The sequence below is a fragment of the Electrona antarctica genome (genome assembly GCF_951216825.1).
Source record: "Electrona antarctica genome assembly, chromosome: 5".
Taxonomy (NCBI): domain Eukaryota; kingdom Metazoa; phylum Chordata; class Actinopteri; order Myctophiformes; family Myctophidae; genus Electrona; species Electrona antarctica.
The window spans coordinates 8,220,589-8,239,640 of record NC_136810.1 but is presented as its reverse complement, the minus strand read 5'-3'; the positions used below and the strand labels follow the sequence as shown (position 1 = coordinate 8,239,640).

At 42.7% G+C, this 19,052-nt stretch overlaps 1 protein-coding gene across 3 annotated transcripts in view; it reads right to left on the bottom strand.

The window, feature by feature from the left end:
* Window positions 1-19,052, bottom strand: part of agbl1 (AGBL carboxypeptidase 1) — a 258,686-nt gene that overhangs the window by 230,725 nt on the left and 8,909 nt on the right. For all 3 annotated transcript variants that reach the window (XM_079501323.1, XM_079501324.1, XM_079501325.1), the window contains exon 2: window positions 6,484-6,554. In XM_079501323.1, coding sequence (XP_079357449.1) covers window positions 6,484-6,554 — 71 coding nt within the window. The remainder of the gene's footprint in view (window positions 1-6,483; window positions 6,555-19,052) is intronic.

Below are 19,052 nucleotides of genomic sequence, written 5' to 3'. Positions count from 1 at the left end.
GTAAACAAGTCTCATGCATCAGCTATACATCAATCTGTTGTGACCGTGTGAGTCAGGCCTAAGACAGCGGTCCCCAAACCTTTTTGGCCGTGCACCCCCTGTTACCTCCTGACCTAGCTGACGCACCCCCCAACGCTCAGTCTCGTTGTATTTGGCCCGAAAATGATACATTTTTTAAATGATAATCCCAGAATGTCACTGCACTGAGAGACATGCAGCTGCTGTATACTCCCGTATCTGCTCTATACATCTCCTTACAACAGTGTTTTACCAAATTTTGCCATAAAAAACCGCCAGTACCCTTTTCATGTCACGCACCACAGTTTGGGAACCCCTGTTCTAAGATAATAAAATGTCGGCCATTTGAAAATAGCCGATCTACAAGCTCACAATGTGTTGCGATGTGACACATTGTGAGCTTATAGATCTTCTATTTTCAAAAGATTTTACATTTTAAACTTGAGAAATGGGACATTGTGCATAGTGAGTACTCACTCACTCACTCACTCACTCACTCACTCACACACACACACACACACACACACACACACACACACACACACACACACACACACACACACACACACACACACACACACACACACACACACACACACACACACACACACACACACACACACACACACACACACACACACACACAGTGTATACACTTCACAGTCGCCAACCTTCAAGTCCATACAGTTCCTTTCAGCATAGCCATTTATCTGTCTTAAGTGTCTCCACACACACACAGTACCGTCTAATCCAGCTGGTCCGACCCATCAATGCAGCTTTCTTTTTATACACACATTCAGTCCACAAAGCAGCACCCGATAGTTCACTGACGCACAGTATATCAAGTTTAATTAAGCGATAATCCATGTGAAGAGCCTCTCGTGTCAGTGCTTCACACACAGCGCCCAAAACAGGCCATGGTTCTATGGTCTTGTTCACATGACAACAGCGTTGACCGATCGAATGGTGTTTTGAATTCCGTTAACAACTTCAAACCCCTATATATACTTCATTGTAGGTCAAGCACTGAAAATGGCTGATCTACAAGCTCACAAAGCGCCACATTTGTGACGCATTGTGAGCTTGTAGATCGCCTAGGCTATTTCCAACGGTCGTCTATTTAAGTTTGCCTATTATGACAGGCTCGGACGATAGGGTTGATGTAGTCAAGATAGGTCATGGGTTTAATTCATTACAATTTATTGCATTGCAAGTCCAGGCATGGGATTGAACACTACTATTTTAGCCAAACATAGGCCCAAAAATAGAGAAAGAGCAGACTGATTTCAAAGGTGTAGTCCATGCTGAAAAGATTGTTTTACAAACTAAATGTAATCTTTGGACAACGCCGACTCAGGTCAGGTAGCTCGGTTACATTTTAACAACTTAATCGTTCTTGTAAAACAACCTCAGCATCTACAAATAAAGCCATTAAGGGAATTATCTATGATATAAACCTAATGCCAAAGATGTACATTATAATTATGTTATGATCTTTTAAGGTTAGAAGATCTGGCAGAAGGGCATATTGACTACAATCCCTGATGTACAACTAAGCTTTCACCAGTCTCAGTAGGCCTACTGGTAAAAAGAAGAAAAAAGCACACTCCTCAGTCCTCTCCATGTGTTGACATATTTTAAGCTAACCATTTCAACACACTGTCATCATCGTCATCTGTGCGTGCGTGCGTGCGTGCGTGCGTGCGTGCGTGCGTGCGTGCGTGCGTGCTAATTCTACTTTTCCATTGCTCAGAATTAACAACGAGCCGAGCCATCTTCAGCTGTTTATCAAGTTTAAACGAGCAATAATCTGTGTACCAGACCACGTTTTAAGGAAACAGACAAGTATCTGTCACGTTAATCTAAACTTCTATCCATTGCACATTGCCTTGCACATTGTTAACACAATTAAACCCAATTCCAATCACCATGGTGAAATAATAAAAAAACAGTTTTCAGAATTACAGTACATTTAACTCAATACAAAAACTGTTAACTGTGAGTGGCCGACACCATAAAGCAGGGGTCCTCAACTAGAAATGCTGAAGGTCCACTAATCATTTTTGAAAAAGACTAAGGTCCCATGAGCGTGACGCGGGCCACACAGCGGCCAGCGGAGAGCGGGGCTCTATATTTTTTAGTACAGTCACACCAAGGCAAGCTTATACAAATCGGATCCACTCCCAACCAACCAATACTGGGGTGCAGAGTATGGAAATAAAATGTTTCACAAATATTCCCCTCCAAAAATTCACAGCAAATGAGAGGTATTGTGTTGAGGCACAAAGAACACTTTTAGTGTTTTAAAAAAAAACCCTTTTTTTCCCATTTGCCCAGGGTCCAGAGAGGTGGTCCGCGGTCCGGTCGTGGACCGCGGCCCGCCTATTGAGGACCCCTGCCATAAAGCATTACACTTGTGCACAAGAGGGTCAACCGTTTTCAATTCATCATAACATTTAGAGACGTACAAATATACACTTCTTTAACACGAGCCCAGAAAGGTAATATTTTTATGTAGGTTTGAAGTACTAGTTTTAACCCATTAAAACGGGGAAAGCATCTGTGTCATTTTAGATATGAGCTAAAAAGCATTATTTTTTATACATACATATAACCCATTCTGGGCGGGAACCCCTTTTGGTGTTAACATTATGTTATGCTAACAAGCTCATAGCGCTTCACCGAGTGGCGCGCTACGAGCTTGTAGGTCTGCTATTTTTTTTTTAAATCGAAGAACGACCGACATAGAAACATAGCTTTTTCAGAAAACTGTCAGGATGTAGAAGACATTTTTAGAATCTGTCCCATAATGCCACGCTACGAGCTACTAGTAGTTTTTAGTGTATCAGTCTGTAAGCTCATTAGCTGATGCTGCTGTGTCCTATGTTGGATAATAATAAAAGGTACTAATAATCAATGCTGGGTGATAATGTGTTTATCACATATAGTCATAGACATATTTATTCTCAAAGACAACTAGAATATAATAGAAACTAGAATAGCAGAACATGAGATTTTCTAAATAGCCATACTGTGTATCAAGATTAACTACACGGGTAGTTTTGTGAGGGTAGGTACCCTCACAAAAAACATGCAGTAATCCTGGTCTCTAAACTGCCTCCCCCTGGCCAGCCGGGGCGCCTGATGGAGGGGAAAGGAACTGGTTGGAATAACGTGTTCCTTCCACACGCTACGTCCAACCAGGGAAACTCCCCCCTGTCAGGTGTAAAGGAGCAACTTGGACACTCAGGCATGAAGGAAGCATGAGTTCAAGTCCGTTGCTCTCCCCATGTCCCCCATATATGGGGACTAGGTTGGCGGAGGGTGTGTAGAGCCCAGGATCACATTAGATAATTGACGGGTGGAAAATGGGTTACAAAATCGTGGGATAAAAATTATACAAGTATAAAAAGATTAACTACACAAACCATAGCGTCCTTATTCTGGGGGCGAAGAGACAATTCTACAAGCTCACAGGACGTCTTGTGATATCTTTTAGTGACCTTGTAGATCCAATGACTCTCAAAGGCTAAACTGACTGCAGATCCAATGTAACCATATAGACCCTTTCGGGTCCATTCATCGGTCAGTAGTACACACTGCCGGTCATCAAATTATTGGCTCAGGAATGCGACAAAAACTAATAAATCTCCATTAATTCAAGGCTTGATGGTGTGTGCAATTGATAGAAAATATGTATTGTTTTTGGGTGAACTACCTCTTTAAGACGAGACCAAGAAGACTATTAACTTGTGTCCAAGACAAAATAAAGACTTTAGAAATGACTCAAAAGCTCTACTGACTGTAGGTGTGGTGGGTCCAAAGAATATCAACTGTAAAGCAGGTGATAATACTAATACATCCAATTTATATAGCGCTAAACAACTTTATTAATCCATTTTGACCTGAGATCAGGTAAGCTATGTTTCTATGTCAGTCGTTCTTCGATTTTTCAAAAATAGCAGACCTACAAGCTTGTAGATCTGCTATTTTTCAATAGCTAAAGCATAGCATAATGCTAACACCAAAAGGGGTTCCCGCCCAAAATGGGTTAAGAGAATAAATAGTTAAAAAGCTCTAAACTAAGCAAACCAAAACATTAAAATTAAAAGGCATAAAAAACAATATGATCAATGAGTGAGTGAGAATTTGTCATCAAAGAAGTTATAATTCCAACCAAATGTTGTGCCTCAAACAACACTGTCAACAAGTTGGAGATAAAGAAAGACAGAGGAGAAAATAACTCCCATGTCTTCTATAACTTCTGCCTCATATTTGAATGTACAATATAAATATTAAATTATTTCATTGTATTAGGAAGATAATTCCCCCTTTTCATATTGTTTGCATATTATAGATATATAACATTATAATGTTCTTATTTTGATCGTAAGACCAAATAGCTGAGTGTGAGTCTCCAGGTTGTCTTCATCATGTATGACACTGATGTACTATGACACTATGTATGTATGGCACATTAGGAGTCCACGAGGACAGTTCTCTAACGTTTTTACAGGACCCTGACAAAAAATATTCACCAAAGGTGATGTGTACAATTTACAATTTAGGCATTTAGCAGACGCTCTTAATCCAGAGCGACTTACATTAAGCAATAACAAAAGCATGGCATACATCACATATATAAAAAGTAGATGAAAGTTATCATGAATCATGCGTAGACTAAGAACGTAACAGTGGAGTATCTATGTAAACTATACATACTATACTATATTATATATTATACATGTGTACTATAAAGTGCTATGACTACATAAAATGCAATTCTAGTGCCGTCTACGTAACAAGCTATAAGTCTGTTTAAATACTATCTAAGTCTACATAAAGTGCTATCTAAGGGGCTAGGCTAGGGCAAGTGCTACGGACCATGGTGCATATTATAGATATATAACATTATAATGTTCTTATTTTGATCATAAGACCAAATAGCTGAGTGTGAGTCTCCAGGTTGTCTTCATTATGTATGACACTGATGTACTATGACACTATGTATGTATGTATGTATGTATGTATGTATGTATGTATGTATGTATGTATGTATGTATGTATGTATGTATGTATGTATGTATGGCACATTGGGAGTCCACGAGGACAGTTCTCTAACGTTTTTACAGGACCCTGACAAAAAATATTCACCAAAGGTGATGTGTACAATTTACAATTTAGGCATTTAGCAGACGCTCTTAATCCAGAGCGACTTACATTAAGCAATAACAAAAGCATGGCATACATCACATATATAAAAAGTAGATGAAAGTTATCATGAATCATGCGTAGACTAAGAACGTAACAGTGGAGTATCTATGTAAACTATACATACTATACTATATTATATATTATACATGTGTACTATAAAGTGCTATGACTACATAAAATGCAATTCTAGTGCATGTATATCAGAATCTACTTCATTGTCACATCACACGGTTACAGGTGTGATGTGAGTGTGTGAGCTGTCAAATTGAGCAGTTACAGAAAGTTAGTAATAACTATTAATTTGATGCGTTTTCTGTATCATTTTCAAAATGGTGTTTTGTAAATGTCTTAAAAATGAAATGTGAAAAAGGAGGGGTAGACCATATATGAATGTGATTTGGTCACAGAGATGTATAGCTTAAATTTGGCCTGTTTTTACTGAGGCAATACATAATGTGTAATTTTACATATCAATTGTGCTGCTAAAAAGATATTTCTCCTTTTTGGACATGTTTGTGAATGTGCTCATCGAGAGCATGTTCTATGCTTACTGTTAACATGGTTTTCTTCTTTTGTTTAGTCTGTTATACAGAATGCAATAAAATGCCTTGTGAGATTGTAGATCGGCAGGATTATTGCAGAGATGTTGTTATTTTTGTATACAGTTAATCAACTAAAAGAAAGATGTGAAAGCACATGTCATGCAGTAACACCCTGGTTTTACAACATCTCCCTTCATTTGGCCACTGCCAGCAACATCTCCCTTCATTTGGCCACTGCCAGCAACATCTCCCTTCATTTGGCCACTGCCAGCAACATCTCCCTTCATTTGGCCACTGCCAGCAACATCTCCCTTCATTTGGGCACTTCATGCCAGCAACATATCAGTGAACGAAATGTAGTGCCCCGGAGAAGACCTGGCCACAACAGCACTTTCTGTGTGTTGGTTTGCTGAGTGGGAGAGCTGGGTTCGATCCCAGCTCAGTGCAAATCACTACAGAAAGAACACTCACCTGCCACAACAACACATACACCTATCCGTTCACACAAAGGCTGTATAGTTCCTATACTGTAGGTCTTTACCTGCATGTTATCTGTTCACACACAGGCTGTATAGTTCCTATACTGTAGGTCTTTACCTGCATGTTATCTGTTCACACACAGGCTGTATAGTTCCTATACTGTAGGTCTTTACCTGCATGTTATCTGTTCACACACAGGCTGTATAGTTCCTATACTGTAGGTCCTTACCTGCAGGTTGGAGAGCAGAACTTCCACGCCGCTGGAACTGGCGCTGGCCGCCATGGCCGGACGAGCTCGCTCTGCACGCACAGACACACAGACAGACAGTCACACAGACAGACAGACAGACAGACAGACAGACAGACAGACAGACAGACAGACAGACAGACAGACAGACAGACAGACAGACAGACAGACAGACAGACAGACAGACAGACAGTCGGTCAGAGGAGCAGTTACATATCCATTATCCAGGAAGGCAGACAGAGAGACTGACCAAACGACGGACAGATAAACCCAATGATAATCAGAAAGACAAACAGACAAACAGACAGACAGACGCAGGGTGCATCGGCAGAAGGAATAGAGACTGCCAGGGTGAGCAACTCACAGACTGGGTGATGAAGATAGTGACAGTGAAATCTAAGCCACGCTACTGACACCATGCATCATGCATGCAGACACACACACACAAACCATCTCCCTGGCACTCACTCACACAACACACCACACACACACACACACACACACACCATCTCCCTGGCACTCACTCACACAACACACCCCACACACACCATCTCCCTGGCACTCGCTCGCACGCTCGCACGCACGCACGCACGCACGCACGCACGCACGCACGCACACGCACACGCGCACACGCACACACACACACACACACACACACACACACACACACACACACACACACACACACACACACACACGCTGCACTGTCTGCTACTGTGCAAAGAGACACAGAGACTCCCCCTGGCTTAACCTAACTGCAAGGGGATTTATCCATGGGGGGAGAGGGAGGGGGTAGGCTATGTGTGTGCCATTGTTTACATACAGATACATGTATGCAAGCAATGACACACACATACCTGTACATGTACATACACTCTGTGTGTGCATGCATGCTGCCTAGTCTGTGTACGTTGGCTTATAGTTGTGAGACCCTGGTTGTGTGTTTTTGTTTGTGTGCGTGTGCGACGTGTGCGACGTGTGTGTGTGTGTGTGTGTGTGTGTGTGTGTGTGTAACCCTATCCCTCTGGGATAAAGTGCTCCAAATGTCCATTAGAGCCAAAGTGTTGAGAAGACCACTATAAAAAGGTTCTGACAAGACCAGTAGGACATCTATACCAGTATAGATGCCTTATTAGAAAAGAAAGAAAGATCTTTGTAGAAAATGTTTAAGACACCCTTCCTCCTCTCATGGTCGAAGTCCAAAGCTGTTTTGTTTTTGTTCCCCTCAGCAAGTAAATACTTTCGTTTCTTGGTTGTTTTTTTTTGTCTTTGTCTTTTTCTGCCCACTCTCTTCTTTTTCTCCTGAAATGTACACTCTGAAGTGATATTGCCCTGTTGCCCCTGTTAAGTGGTGACTTGATGCCATATGTAGTCCATCTGAAGAAAGCAAGGATTATACAGAGACATTGGAGATGGAGCCACTTGGAGGGGGGATGAGGGGAGAGGGAGGGAAGAGGGGTGAAAAAAAAAGTCCTGGGAATTGCACTTGTGTCCTATGTATACATAGAAATGCTGTCTATACTGTACTGCTTTTTCCAAATAAAATAAATATTATAAAAAAAAAGAAAAGAAAGAAAGAAAGAAAGAAAGACTTTTTAAGTCTTTCAGAGTATGATACCGGATAGCTGAACTGGTTATTAGCTACCTGAGCAGGATTATATGGATGCACTGCATATGCAAAAACTAAAGTCCTTCGCTCATTAGATTAGTGTCTGTAACAGCAGTGGTTCCAAACCGTGTGCAGAGGCTATACTGTACACAAAAAGTTGCCTGACACAGGTTAAAGGCTCACACTGCCAGACATCTCAGAAGACACAGGTTGCATCCATAATCCACACATGCCATGCATTCCACACAAGCCTGATTAATTTTGGCGGTACACCAGACCAAACTAAACCACACCACACCACACCATGCAGACTACGACTGCGTGTCGAGTCACGACCCCGACCTGTGTGTCGGGGTCGTGACCCGACCTGTGGGTAAGGTCGGCGGCGGGTCGGTGGTCAGGTGTTTTGTTTCTTTTTTTTTTTTTTAACTCGGCCCGCACATCACTGCAAGACACACACCTGAATTCACAGAGAAAATATATAGCCAATCTACAAAGGTCATAGATATGGTAAGATCCTTCTCACAGGCGGTTTGACGGGTATGAGGTTGACTTCAGCGTACAACTGAAGAAGGCAGTTGTACTGCCGAAACGTTGGTTTTTACTCTGCATCCTAATAAATAATCGGCTCTTTGGCTATCAGTGTGTGCAGCCACTCTTTTGTCTTTTTAAGATTTAACTCTTTAGATGTTTCTGCCGTGAGCTGGCACCACTACTAAGACTCGTGTGCGTCCTCCTGCACAGTATTTGACTTCAGCGCCATGGAATGTTGTATAATTATGAAAAGTGAGTCTCTCATAACATCCCCACTATTCCCCAAAGGGCATCAGGGTTTTATTTCTCTCTAAGGTCTACACAGAGTCACAGACTGTGCGATCTTTGGCGATATCGTAAATCATATCGTTCTACTGTGCGGACGTGAAAATCACACACACAAAATCACACATACCACTTGCTACTGCATTCTGTGTGTCAAGAGCTTGCTTTCTTAGCACTAGTAAATTACCGCCAGCCTACAGTATGTCAATTTTCCATTATGAGGATGAGATGCAATATCAGAAAGGTGGCAGACCATGCCAGCATAGTCTCGGGAAAGAGACAATCACAAGATGGAGAGATACGTAGACAGCACTAGAATTGCATTTTTTATGTAGTCATAGCACTTTATAGTACACATGTATAATATATAATATAGTACAGTATGTATAGTTCACATAGATACTCCACTGTTACGTTCTTAGTTTACGCTTGAGTCATGATAACTACTTTTTATATATGTGATGTATGCCATGCTTTTGTTATTTGTTTTTGTTCTTGCTTAATGTAAATCGCTCTGGATTAAGAGCGTCTGCTAAATGTCTAAATTGTAAATTGAAACAGAAAAGAGAGATTGGTTAGTCAATCAACACCCCCCCCCCCACACACACACACACACACACACACACACACACACACACACACACACACACACACACACACACACACACACACACACACACACACACACACACACACACACACACACACACACACACACACACACACACACACACACACACACACACACTCAGTAGGGATGTCCCGATCAAATAGATTGGCTATTTCCACTGAGCTAAGAATCGGGATCGGGACTCGAACCCGCAACACACTGTCAGGTGCCCGGCCCGCTAGGCCGGCCCGAGCCCAGATTTACGATCTTGTCAGCCTTTCAACTGATGCAGAGACAAACATGTTGTCAGCTATGGCAGAGTAATGAACATGCACAGCTAATGTTTAGGTTGGCTTCTCTCAATCTATTCTCACTTAGCTCCAGCTCAATGCATACTTTGTATTGGCAGTGGATGCTGCTTTCTGTGCCAACCAGCTCTTTCCAATTCAAAGGAAACAGCAAGCAAACTCAAGAGGGTTGAGTGATAGTAACAGATTGTGACGGCAAAAAGGCAATTTAACCACTTAGAAGTTTCAACCAGGATCCCTAATAAGCCTATCTCACAGAATTTCCCCGCCCCCTTAATACGCCCCCTTTCAGGGCTAGTGGTGATAGCGTGACGTCACTCCATAGACGCTACATGTTAACAGAGGTAATTTAAGAAGTCTACAACTTTTGTTTTCTCAAGGTAAGGTTTGTTCTATCTGTTCGAGCTGATTTACCATCTTGTTTGCTTCATAATAATATTGGTCTGTCACATTTTTACATTAGAAAATGTACTTAGATTCTCCAGAGAAAAAAACGTGTAAATGCTAATGTTAAATGACACCACTATTTACCGGAAGTGGGCGTGGAAAGCGGGCTGTGAGATAGGCCTATTTGGAATTGTTGTAAATAAAATCACACCCGTGTGAAGTGAGAGGCACTCTTATACATCCTCTCATTCCGGCCAATAACAATTGTATCTTCAATATGTACTGCTCAGCCAATAGCTCATTGCTATGGCGTGATCAGCCAATCACAAGCCAATGTTTGTGTTTACACAAACCCGGAAAGCTGGGCATAGGAGGAGGGGCCCTCAAAACTAGGGATGTCCCGACTTTTTTCGCTTCCGATCCGATCCCGATACCTCAATTTCTGTGTTAGCCGATACCGATACTGAATACAGATACCAGTGTCGTGATTTCATGTTGTGTTTATAGCTATCTAGCTATATATCTCATGTTTATAGCAGACTCCTCACTCAAACTCCACATGCCCCAACATTTTATTTACCTGCCATAGTGTCAACCCCTTACCCCTGTGTCGGATCTGTGGTTAAACTGGCATTTTCACCGATACCGATATGACCCGATATGACAAATAAGGGCCGATCCGATACTTTTCCCGATACCGATACAGTATCGGGACATCTCTACTCAAAACTTTAGGCAGGCTGCAGCCCAGAAGCTAAGGCGATTACGTAGTCTGGGGAATGGAGCGTTTGGGGAACCTGACCTGACACTAGCTGGATAGCCAAAACGTTTGACTCCTGTCCAAAATCTTGGTGTGAACCTGACCTGACACTAGCTGGATAGCCGAAACGTTTGTCTCCTGTCCAAAACCTTGGTGTGTGCGACCCCATTACCGTTTTTATGGGAACCTGACCTGTGTCATGCGTGCATGCGTCTGTACAGTAAGTACATACGAATCACTGGAGAGAACATGGACGCAGAAAATAATGAGCACAGGATGAAGAGACGGACAGACAGACAGTAGATAATATATATGGTAAATATTTAAGGAAGGATGAGAAGACAGACACATACTGCACACTGTTTAGGGTGTCTTGTGTATTTGTAAACCTGAAATTGTAACTATGGTTGTTGAGAGATCATGAAGATGTTATATTTATGCAATGATGTACTACACCATATAATCAAGATTGATAAAAAAAATTACATTTGGTTGTATTTAAGATTTTTAACTGTTTTCTTACACCCCATCCGCACTGCCAGCGAGCGATGAAATTTCATTCAAATACATTTACACATACGTTTTTCAATGTCATCCACCCCTCCTATAATCGCTCGCAGAGTCTCTATTCAATATCAGTGGCGTATCCAGGAATTACGTTTTGGGCAGGCAAGATGTGTTAATTGTCGTCTCCCTGCGCACAATCGTAGCACTAGATTTTCAAAGAGATATACCTGCCAGACGAGTAGGATACAAAGGCTGAAAGGCATGCATTTACATTCCAATGGGTGATTGAGGGTCGCGCTCTACCGCAACGGCCAATCAGCTGTCCACTAATAGTTCTCAGGTCTTGTTTTTGCCCTCTCTTTTTTCTCATTGTATGGATTTTGGCCAGGCCAGAAATGGATTTGGACAGGCGGACGCCTGCCCTCGCCTTATTGTAGATACGCCTCTGAATTACATTTGTCCTAATAATCAAAGTAATTTGATTGGTTCAGGCTACGTCGCAACGCAATAGTTGACGCTCCATATCAGTACAATTTCACACGCAAATATCGCCGTCGGAATGCTGTCGTTCGCTTTCTTATTCATTTATTTCTGTGTGGACCCTAGGAAGAGTAGCTTCTGCTAAGTTAGTAGCTGGCTAATGGGCATCCAACTAAACAATAAACAGGTGAGAAGAAAATAGTTGAGTGATAAATAGAGCAGAGAGGAGAGGAGAGGGTGAGGAGTTCACCAGAAGAACTTGATGCCACCAATATGTTTAGAATCTCACCCTGGTGGACAGCTGGCACAGAGATCAAACACACACACACGCACGCGCGCGCACACACACACACACACACACACACACACACACACACACACACACACACACACACACTACACACTCTCACTTGTGCACATGGACACAAACAGTGCACACATATGCATACATGCGCACACACATGCGTATATTAAAAACTCATCTCTCAAGACAGACACAGAATCTGTCAGCTGCTGCCCTAAATATGTAATGTTGTTGTTTGAGAATAAACACGGAGGCACCCGGGAGGAAGTGGACTGAGAAAGGGGAGGAGCCAAACCGAGACCTTGTTTCTAGTTTCGACACAAAATAGGAGGTGGCAAAGAGAAAAACAGAGGTTCCCAGATTGACAAACAACAAACTCGCAAACTATGATAATCTACAAAGGATATGTGTTAAATTTGGAGGCACCCATTATCTGTGCGTGCGTGCATGCATGTGTGTGCGCGTGCGTACACACTATTTATATCCATGGTGGATTAGAGACAGCGAGGCTGGGAGAAGCCTCTAAACTAGCAGTGATGACAGAAAGGATCTGCAGGGGGAGAAGCTCTAGGACGTTATACTATAGTTGACCGTAACATGATGTGTGCGTGCGTGCGTGCGTGCGTGCGTGCGTGCGTGCGTGCGTCCTCCCTCCTGCCGGGGACAACATATACAGTAACATCCAACATAAGTTCCATTCTAGACTAAATGCATTAGCGTCAATTGCCTCCGTCTGTCTGATGCTGGCTTACGTTCTGCCTGAAATAGGTTCAGTGTGGATGTGGGGACCAGTGGGGTCCCACTCCCAACCCACAGGGAACCATGGTGTAAACATATACCTGACCGCCTAACCAATTCTCTCATGCAATCTAAATGGCAGCCCCTGGTGGGGACAGGACAGTTGCTACAGTTGACCCAATTTCCCCTGCACTTCCCTGGTTAATAATTGCAGACAGGTGTCTTTTAAGCCCCTATAAATTAAAAGCCCTCACTCACAGTATACACACCTGTTCTCCATCCAAACTACCTAGCCATGTGTTCCTGACAATCACAATGCTGTGATTGTTATCCATCTCTGTATTCCTGTGAGGACGATTAGGCTCCCAGTCGGCTCTTTGGTGCGGGGGCCATTCTTTTGAAGTGCTGCATCGCACGGCGCTTAGCAGTGATTGCCGCTTCAGGTTGGCCATGAAATAAAGAGTGGAGTACAGTGACGGCCTCACTCCACACAGCCCTTCACATCACACATCATGATACTCCACTTGTGCTGCAAGGTGCTGGATTGGATTGGTGGCCAGATCGTCAATCTGTGCACCGTGTGGGGATGTCGAAAGGTTGTAATGGTGCCGACCAATCTGGAGCATGTTCAGCATGCTCAGGATCCTCTTGAACGTGATGTTGTAAAAATGGAAGGCACACTGGTGAGGTGGGGGCCTGCGGGAGGGGAGGGGGGGGGGGGGTCTCTCTCGATGCATTGATTGCAGTCTACTGTGTAAGTCCTTGAAGCAGAAAGAGAACGACTCCATGAGGAGCGTGCCGCACCAAGTGTGTTGTCGTCATGCTGAAAGACAGTGGCACTGACGCAGGTGTGTTGTCGTCATGCTGAGAGACAGTGGCACTGACGCAGGTGTGTTGTCGTCATGCTGAGAGACAGTGGCACTGACGCAGGTGTGTTGTCGTCATGCTGAGAGACAGTGGCACTGACGCAGGTGCCGTGACTGACTGTCGTTGGTTTACATGGACAAAAAGTCAATCCTTTCTGTGACCATGGGCGAGATTCCCAGTGTTGAGTCAAATGAACCGCAGGCTGTGATCAATGGGACAATAGTAGGGGTACAATATAAGAGACAGCTGATTCACCCGTTGTTATTCTGTTTGTGAGGCCTATATACCGCTGTCTGGAACCAATATTGAACTTAACATGTTATGTACTTACCAGAGTAATCTAGTAAGAGAGTAATGACACTCCCGTTGACTCTCATTGTAACAATGGAATGCGGAAGTGCTCATTCTATCTCAATGGAATAGTTCCAGCCATAGGAGCAATGTTTGGAACTATCGCCCATAGGTACCCACTTTGCGGCGAGATCAAAGCGTGTCACCACTCTCTTACTAGATTACTCTGGTACTTACCACATGACCAATATGCAGTTGTTTTATTTATTTATTTATATATAAATATTTATATATCTGTACTTGGTCTGCTTTTTCCCCAATACACCATGCCTCTTTGGCAATCTATAAGCTCACAATGCGCCTCGATCGGCTGTTTTCAGATAATGTTCCCCCCAGGGATGCGAGCGTTCAAGTGGTTAATATAAAAAATAAAGTCCCTATCGCACAAAGACCCATGCTCTAGACATCTTGGGTTTGATTAGGGACCGGTCTGCCATTTATAGGATGAAAACTAAATGGTGAAGCTGCATTCAGATACACATTTTAGGTGGAATAATTATTCCAGATGATCTTAATCTGCCCCAACTCAGTTTTTTTAAACATGCTATTGTGCTTTTGGTTTTGTAATTGGCTCTTTTTATGTGAGGCACTCTGAATTGCCTCTATATATGTGCTAAATAAACTTGCCTTGGCTCCCAAGATGTGCAATGACACCCGCCCCCTCCCATCAGCCAGGCCTGCAGATTCACTCGCCATTTCTCCCTGCAGTCTGACTCACCTCTTTAGACAAATCCCAGCAATACAAATCTTATTTTTATCTGTTTGTTGCTTATGTAAATGCTAGTTACGTTATTTAGATGCATGCTTTGCTACACTGTATGTAATTTGTACATAAGCCATGTTTGTCTACTTGCTTGCTATAGGTTATTTGCAGCACTCAACCACTTTCTTAGCACGCTTGACTGCTTACGCCGAAGCTCCACTGCACCCATCGGGCTGCGGCGCGTCAGGGAATTTTCCTCTTTTTAATCAATGAAGGGTGCTCCACTGGCGATTGTTGCATTGCTTGCATTCGCCCCGGGTTAATTTTTTGACGCTATCCGAACGCAACGCAACACAGTGGAGCTTGCCGTTATAGTGCTTAACCCATTTTGGGCGAGAACCTCTTTTGGTGTTAGCATTTATGTTATGCTTTAGCTATTGAAAAATAGCAGATCTACAAGCTCATAGCGCGCCACCGAGTGGCGCGCTACGAGCTTGTAGGTCTGCTATTTTTGAAAAATCGGGAAAATGTAGTGCAAAGCATTCAATATATATTCTTTAAGAGCGAACATTTTTTATTTAACTCAAATCTTTGCTTCTGGGGGAGGTCCCTGGAACAACATATTTTCAGATGGGGGGCGGAGGCCAATTACATATAATTTGTGGGGTCCTTGACATGAAATATTGAGAACCACTGATATAGAAACATGAGGTTTTTCGGAAAAAAATACATTTTAAAAAGGCATTTTTTAAATTTCTACGTCAGGCCTAAATGTGTTAAGCCAGTATTGGTTGAGTAGAGACCACTGCTTGCTCAGACCTTGCACGTTGTAAGTGGCTCTGGTTGGACTTCTTAATGCGTAAATTGAAAAACCCCTGGGGGCAATTTCACACATCTAGATATGGCCTTCAGAGGAGGCGCTGTATCATAGATAGATGAGTAAATTGTACACCCAGAGAAAAAGCCAATTTCACACTACATTCTTCTCGACACCCCCAGGGTAATACTTTCACCCCCTGGCACTGCAGTCTGCGTTGCCATGGTAGCACCACTACCAGGGATATTATGCTTCAAAAGTTGTGTGATGCGCAGTTTGAAAACACCTACAGGAGCTTACTGTCATAGGGTTCCGTCTGTTAGTCGAATTTCAGCTAAAAAAAAGCTAGGTTGACAAAGTGTAAAATAGGTGCAAATCAGATTAATCAATGGTTAATACAGCTGATAAACAATTAAATTTTTTGACATTGGTTTGTAAAACAGAAACTTTACTTGATTAAGAAAAATAAGTAATTGATAGAATCATCGGCTAAAAGATCATGTGAAACTAGCTCATCTGTGTAGTCTGTGTACTTCAACAGGGGGTCCCGGACCCCTAGGGGGTCCTCAGAGTTAATATGGGGGTCCGCCAATATTAAATGTAGACCAAGTACAGATATACTTACAAACAGAGATTAACTGACTGAAAACACACATTGACATGAATCCAACATTAATAGAAAAGACAAACAAGTCTATAAAGCTATCTAGGAAATCTATGTGCAACACAGTTTTATACAATATTATGGGGGTCCCTGCTTCATCTCTGTCTCACAGTTTTATACAATATATAATGGGGGTCCCTGCTTCATGTCTGTCTCACAGTTTTATAAATGTTGAAGACCCCAGGTGTAGGCTGTCAGGGTTGAGAGTTGAAATCCCAGGGACGGTCATCAAAAATGACTGGATGGGTGTGTGTGTCGCTTGCATCCAACATGAACCGCGGCCCAGAGTCTGTCGCCACCACCGCTATGGAAACAATGCTGACCTCGGCTCTCCCCCCCCCCCCCCCCCCCGGCCATCCCTAGGGGGCTCTCACTCTCTGCCCTCTTTCCTCGATGACAGCTGTGACAAGACATCACTCACGGCTTCGGGGATTAACTGTCCCCTCCTCTCTCTGTCTCTCTTGTCTCTCTCATTCTGCTGAGAGCTGGGACCAGATATCCCTCCAAGTACAGTACAGTACAGTACAGTACAGTACAGTACAGTACAGTACAGTACAGTACAGTACAGTACAGTACAGTACAGTACAGTACAGCGGCTGTGGCTCAGGAGGTAGAGCAGGTCGTCCAATGATCCCTGGGTCGGCGGTTCGAATCCCGGCTCCTCCTGTCTACATGTCGAAGTGTCCTTGGGCAAGACACTGAACTCTACATTGCCTCCAATGAGTTGGTCGGTGTGAGCTCGCCACCATTGGTGTGTGAATGTGGGAAGTGAGGACGCTGGCGTCGACTGTTCGCCGCTTCACCTCCCAATGTATGAATGAATGAACCATTGTAAAGCGCTTTGAGCACTTGGAAAAGCGATATAAAAATGCAATTCATTACATTACAGTACAGTACAGTACAGTACAGTACAGGCCAGGCTGTTGACACACAAATGATTAGGACATTTAACCCATTTTGGGCGGGAACCCCTTTTGGTGTTAGCATTATGTTATGCTTTAGCTATTGAAAAATAGCAGATCTACAAGCTCATAGCGCGCCACTGAGTGGCGCGCTACGAGCTTGTAGGTCTGCTATTTTTAAAAAATCGTGAAAATGTGGCACAAATCTTTGAATATATATTCTTTCAGAGCGAACATTTTTAATTCAAATATTTGCTTCTGACGGGTTCCTCCTCAACAACATATTTTCAGATGGGGGTTGGTGGCCAATTACATATCATTTTTGGGGTCCATGAAAAATTGAGCACCACTGATACAGAAACATGAGGTATTTCAGAAAACTGTCAGAATATATATATTTTGTCGACGTCAGGCCTAAATGGGTTAATCTGCGGGTTTCTATCCGTCACTTCTTGTATTTCTTCCTCTCTCGACACACCTCAGGTTATTCTATTCCTTCCAATACAGTGCAATACATTACAATAATAATACATTACAATAATGGTATTACCATCCCTTCAAAACAGGCCTGAAACCCCATCTTTCAGGAGGCCAAAAGGGGAGGTACAGAAAGGTGATGACATTCACTGCCTATATTTTTCTCCTTTTCTTTTCTACGTTGTGCATGGCGTTTTATATTTGTTGGTGATGTTGTATTTTGTTATTTTTATTCTATGTTGATTATAAAAAATAAATTGATATATGTATTAATTATTATTAACAAATGAAACCCTGAATTAAAAGTCAGAGAGGGCAATTCAATGCAGGTCATAGACACACACACAGCACACAATATTGCTACCCAGGATCATATCATATCGTCTGTCTGTGTAGGGTGGAAATCTTGAAATATTTTAAAAAACGCATCAGCGCATCATCTCAAAATAAATCATCTCTGCTTATCCACGCCCCATGTCTCATTTCACCCTCTTCCAAAAGCCATTAACTGAATTTGCATTGAATAGATATGATTAGGCCTAATAACATTTTTGTATACTTTTTATTTTTTTACATAATATGAGCCAAAATCTCAAAGTCTGAGATCAATTCATTGAATAAAATAGTGGTGGGCTGCATTGGGGAAGACCCTGGCAATTGTAGACCATGTAGTACTCGCTGTGGACACAAGAGGGCGGAAAACCTCATCCCTGCTTAATTTGTGTGTATACAACAGTGGTTCTCAAATGGTCAGTCATCCTTGAAATGTTGCTGTGAAATGTCAAGAAGAGCTGAAGAATCATCCGAGATATTAACTGAAGGTACAACAACTCTTGTGTTACAAATAATTGTTCATTTATTTCTGTAAATTGTCCATCCATCCATGTCTTATAGTGCCACAAAGACACTGGTTCTCAAAGTGGGTCCTTGGGGTAAAAATGAAATGACGAAACAAAATGAAAATTCAGACTGAGTGTCCAACAAAAAGGAAAGTGTGGCTGTGTGAGAGAGAGAGTTTGATGGATACAATTATTAAAATGCCCCTTGCTTCCAAATGTACCCATCATTTTCTACAGACGCAAACACTCACATCCTTACCGACCCAAGGCCACCATTCCTTCCTTTGTCCGTGAACTTTACAATAGCCATCTGGTACCCATAGGGAGACACAGGTAATCCCAGCATGAGGTCATCTCTCACACAGACAGACAGACAGACAGACAGACAGACAGACAGACAGACAGACAC